Raw genomic sequence first — 2,999 nt, forward strand, 5'->3', positions numbered from 1 at the left:
TGTGCTCCACTAAACCAGATGGATGGTTCTTGTGTGAGTTCGTTGTTGTGGAAGAGATGTAAATTCTAATATAATATTAATGCTGCTTGACAGCTCCATCTGGACTATCTAACAGCTCAATCTGGACCATTTTTACTAACCTTTGCCTCATGTAAGGCATGCAAGCAAAGCAAGCATTTAGACTCGGGCCAGGGAGCGCCAAGGGCCAAAAAAATTAGCCCTTTAATTTAGGTAAATTCTTAGTTATTTGATAGGCATGACGCTACATGTAATAAGATTTCATAATTGTTGTAATGTCCAAGTCGAAGTTTCTTCCACGTAGGCCTACGATCTCGGTGAATTCCAAACATCATAAGGCTAAAACAGGGGTGCCGCCAGGATTTGCCCGAGGGGGAGGGGGGCCGACGCCCCCGACGAAGGGTTAGATTTCCCCGACGAAAGCAAAGTGGGTGTGGTCGACCTTCGATTAAAAGGCTTCGAAAGTGGTCCAGGGGGCGAAGCCCTCGAAAAGTTTGACATTTTAGGGGTTTCAAGGGCTTATTTAATCGATTTTAAGAGTCTACTAATATGTAGAAAATACACATAATTTTGTTTTCTGCCCGACAAATTGTACTTTTTCTCGGGGGGGGGGGGGGGGGCGCCCTCCTGCTGGCGCCACCCCTGGGCTAAAAGTACGCTTATCAGTGATGAATTAACTACCTAGTCCTAAGTTGTGTACTATACATCGTCCTTTTAAAAAATTATTTATGAAGACTAAAAATAAAAAGTGTTTACATACCCCTGATTGGCATATAACCAGGTAGTTGGTATAGCTAAGACCTAGCCTAGGAGACCTGGTCTACGCGCAGCCTTTCGTGGTAGGCATGGCCTAGTGTGGGTGACCGATTACTGTTGGAGCACATGTTCACATGACAATAAATTTAGGACGTGCACGAGACACAATTGGTTAAACTGTGATTTCAAATTAATCATGTCGTGTTAGTCCTATTGTACGCCTCATGCAATCACCAATTGGCCTACATCATTAAATATTATTCAAATCACCAACTGATTAGGTCAGTAGTATACTACAGAAATCCAAGGTACATCGATTGTACTGGTGGAGGTCCTATTACGATTCAAAGGACTATGAGATTGAGTGTTTGGATTTTGGACACGATCGACCCATTATACAATTTTAGCACTAACAGATACCTCATTTCATTAAAAAATATACATTGGAATGTTCGCGGTGTTGGGGAGATCGTTTTAATCATTATAAAAATATCTTTTTCCCCCTCTTTCTGGTAAAGCCACCTTTATTCCCATTATTGTATCATTATTATATAAACCATAAAAATTTACATAAAATAAATATAAGAACATAATAAATTAATCTCAGTTCTCCTACATATTTTCATTTTCATCTTATTTTTTTTACAAATAATTTATTTTCATTTATTAACACTTTGTTTTTCAAATACCTTTGTGTTCAACTTTAAAAAAAGATTTATGCGAGTCAAAAAATAGGTACACCAACTGGGAATCACACCCGGGAGTTTTGGCTGTCTATGCAGACGCCTTAACCAACTGAGCCAATGAGGTCTTGTTAGGAATTCAAATCCGATTTAAGAAACTAATTCAAATAAATCAACATAGATATAACTCTCAACCGTCTAGCAGCAACATGCTATAATTATATACAGCATACCAAAAGGTGCGTGCGCTTCGTAGGCTTAACCTCTAGTGTGTGGACGTCGCTATTATTTTCGATAAAATGAATATGACCACTAAAAGACGATAAGTTGCATGTTATTTGTTATCTCGTTCAGTAATTTCTTTAGTTAAGTAATGTTAAAAATGCAACAGAGGTAAAATCATGATTTATGATTTACAAAGCATGTTGCCTGGACTTAAACAAATAGCAAATTGCGTTTAGATACAGGTTTTAATAGCTGCGTTTAATGTAATTTCACCTAACATAAAAATATTTAGAAACCACTAAGATCATATGAAACATCAGTAGTGTTAATTTTGTATGGAGAAATATCTATTTCTCACCATTATTTGCCTTGGAAAACATTTTTGTTTGCAATACAATTAACATAATTTGCAATAGGTAGGCCTACGATACAACATATTTTGGTCAGGGGCAGCTAAAGGAAAATGTTACATTGAGAAACAGAAAAAAGACTATGGTTGACGAAAATCGAGTGTGTTTATCAACCGACTGTGCCTGAAAACCGAGTGTGCTTGAAAATCCGATGTGCTTAAATGTTGCCCTTCTGGCGTTCCATATAAAAAGTATAAAATAACTGACGGTAAAAATCAATGTTTTTCTCTCAATTAATCTGATCGACATTTTGATGTTACAGTAACTTTTTCAGACCGGTAGGTTTTGAATCTCAGACGTTTATTAAGGATCTCGGTTTTGCATTTGCTTAAATAAGCTAATTATAATACATTTTCAACAATAAAAATAGGAATCTGCAATTGTTAAAAAAGTTGTTCCAAAAATAAATACATTTTTATTATATTCTTTATATATAGCTTGCAATTAAAAACTGAAATGAGAACATAACGAACGTGCAATGTGAAGAATACCGTTAGTAGTCTGTTGTCTTATGTTATATTTTTTAGCTTTGTCATATTTTTGGGTAAATTCTTGGCAAACATGTCTAAAAATATCTAAGTAATTCACTGATTATGAAAAAAAAGGGTGCCAGTTTTTTTATTCACTTCTAGGGCCCATTTTGAACAAAACAATTTATTTATTTATCATACAATAGTCATTTTAGTTTATCTTTATATCATATAAAGGTATCAGTGATGCATTGGAAAGAAAATAAGAGCAGAAGAAATAACCACTCCCAAAAATCTTGCTACATGCTTATTCTGCTATAAATTCCAAGACTCAGTGTGAAGTGATCTATACGGACATGGCTAAAGCAATTTCAGCTATGTTAATTATTAGTTGAATGAATGAAAATTGGAATAAAAATTAATATATGGGATATATG

At 35.3% G+C, this 2,999-nt stretch overlaps 1 protein-coding gene across 1 annotated transcript in view; it reads right to left on the reverse strand.

Moving 5' to 3' along the window:
* Positions 1-1,914: 1,914 nt before the first annotated feature.
* The window catches only part of LOC117118222 (sperm receptor for egg jelly-like), a 10,012-nt gene continuing 8,927 nt past the window's right edge, over positions 1,915-2,999 (reverse strand). The window contains exon 5 of the mRNA XM_033262741.1: positions 1,915-1,955. Within this exon, the coding sequence (XP_033118632.1) occupies positions 1,915-1,955 (41 nt within the window). The remainder of the gene's footprint in view (positions 1,956-2,999) is intronic.

Source organism: Anneissia japonica, unplaced genomic scaffold (assembly GCF_011630105.1).
Source record: "Anneissia japonica isolate Jap-2015-1 unplaced genomic scaffold, ASM1163010v1 scaffold5_len213053_cov157, whole genome shotgun sequence".
Lineage (NCBI taxonomy): Eukaryota > Metazoa > Echinodermata > Crinoidea > Comatulida > Comatulidae > Anneissia > Anneissia japonica.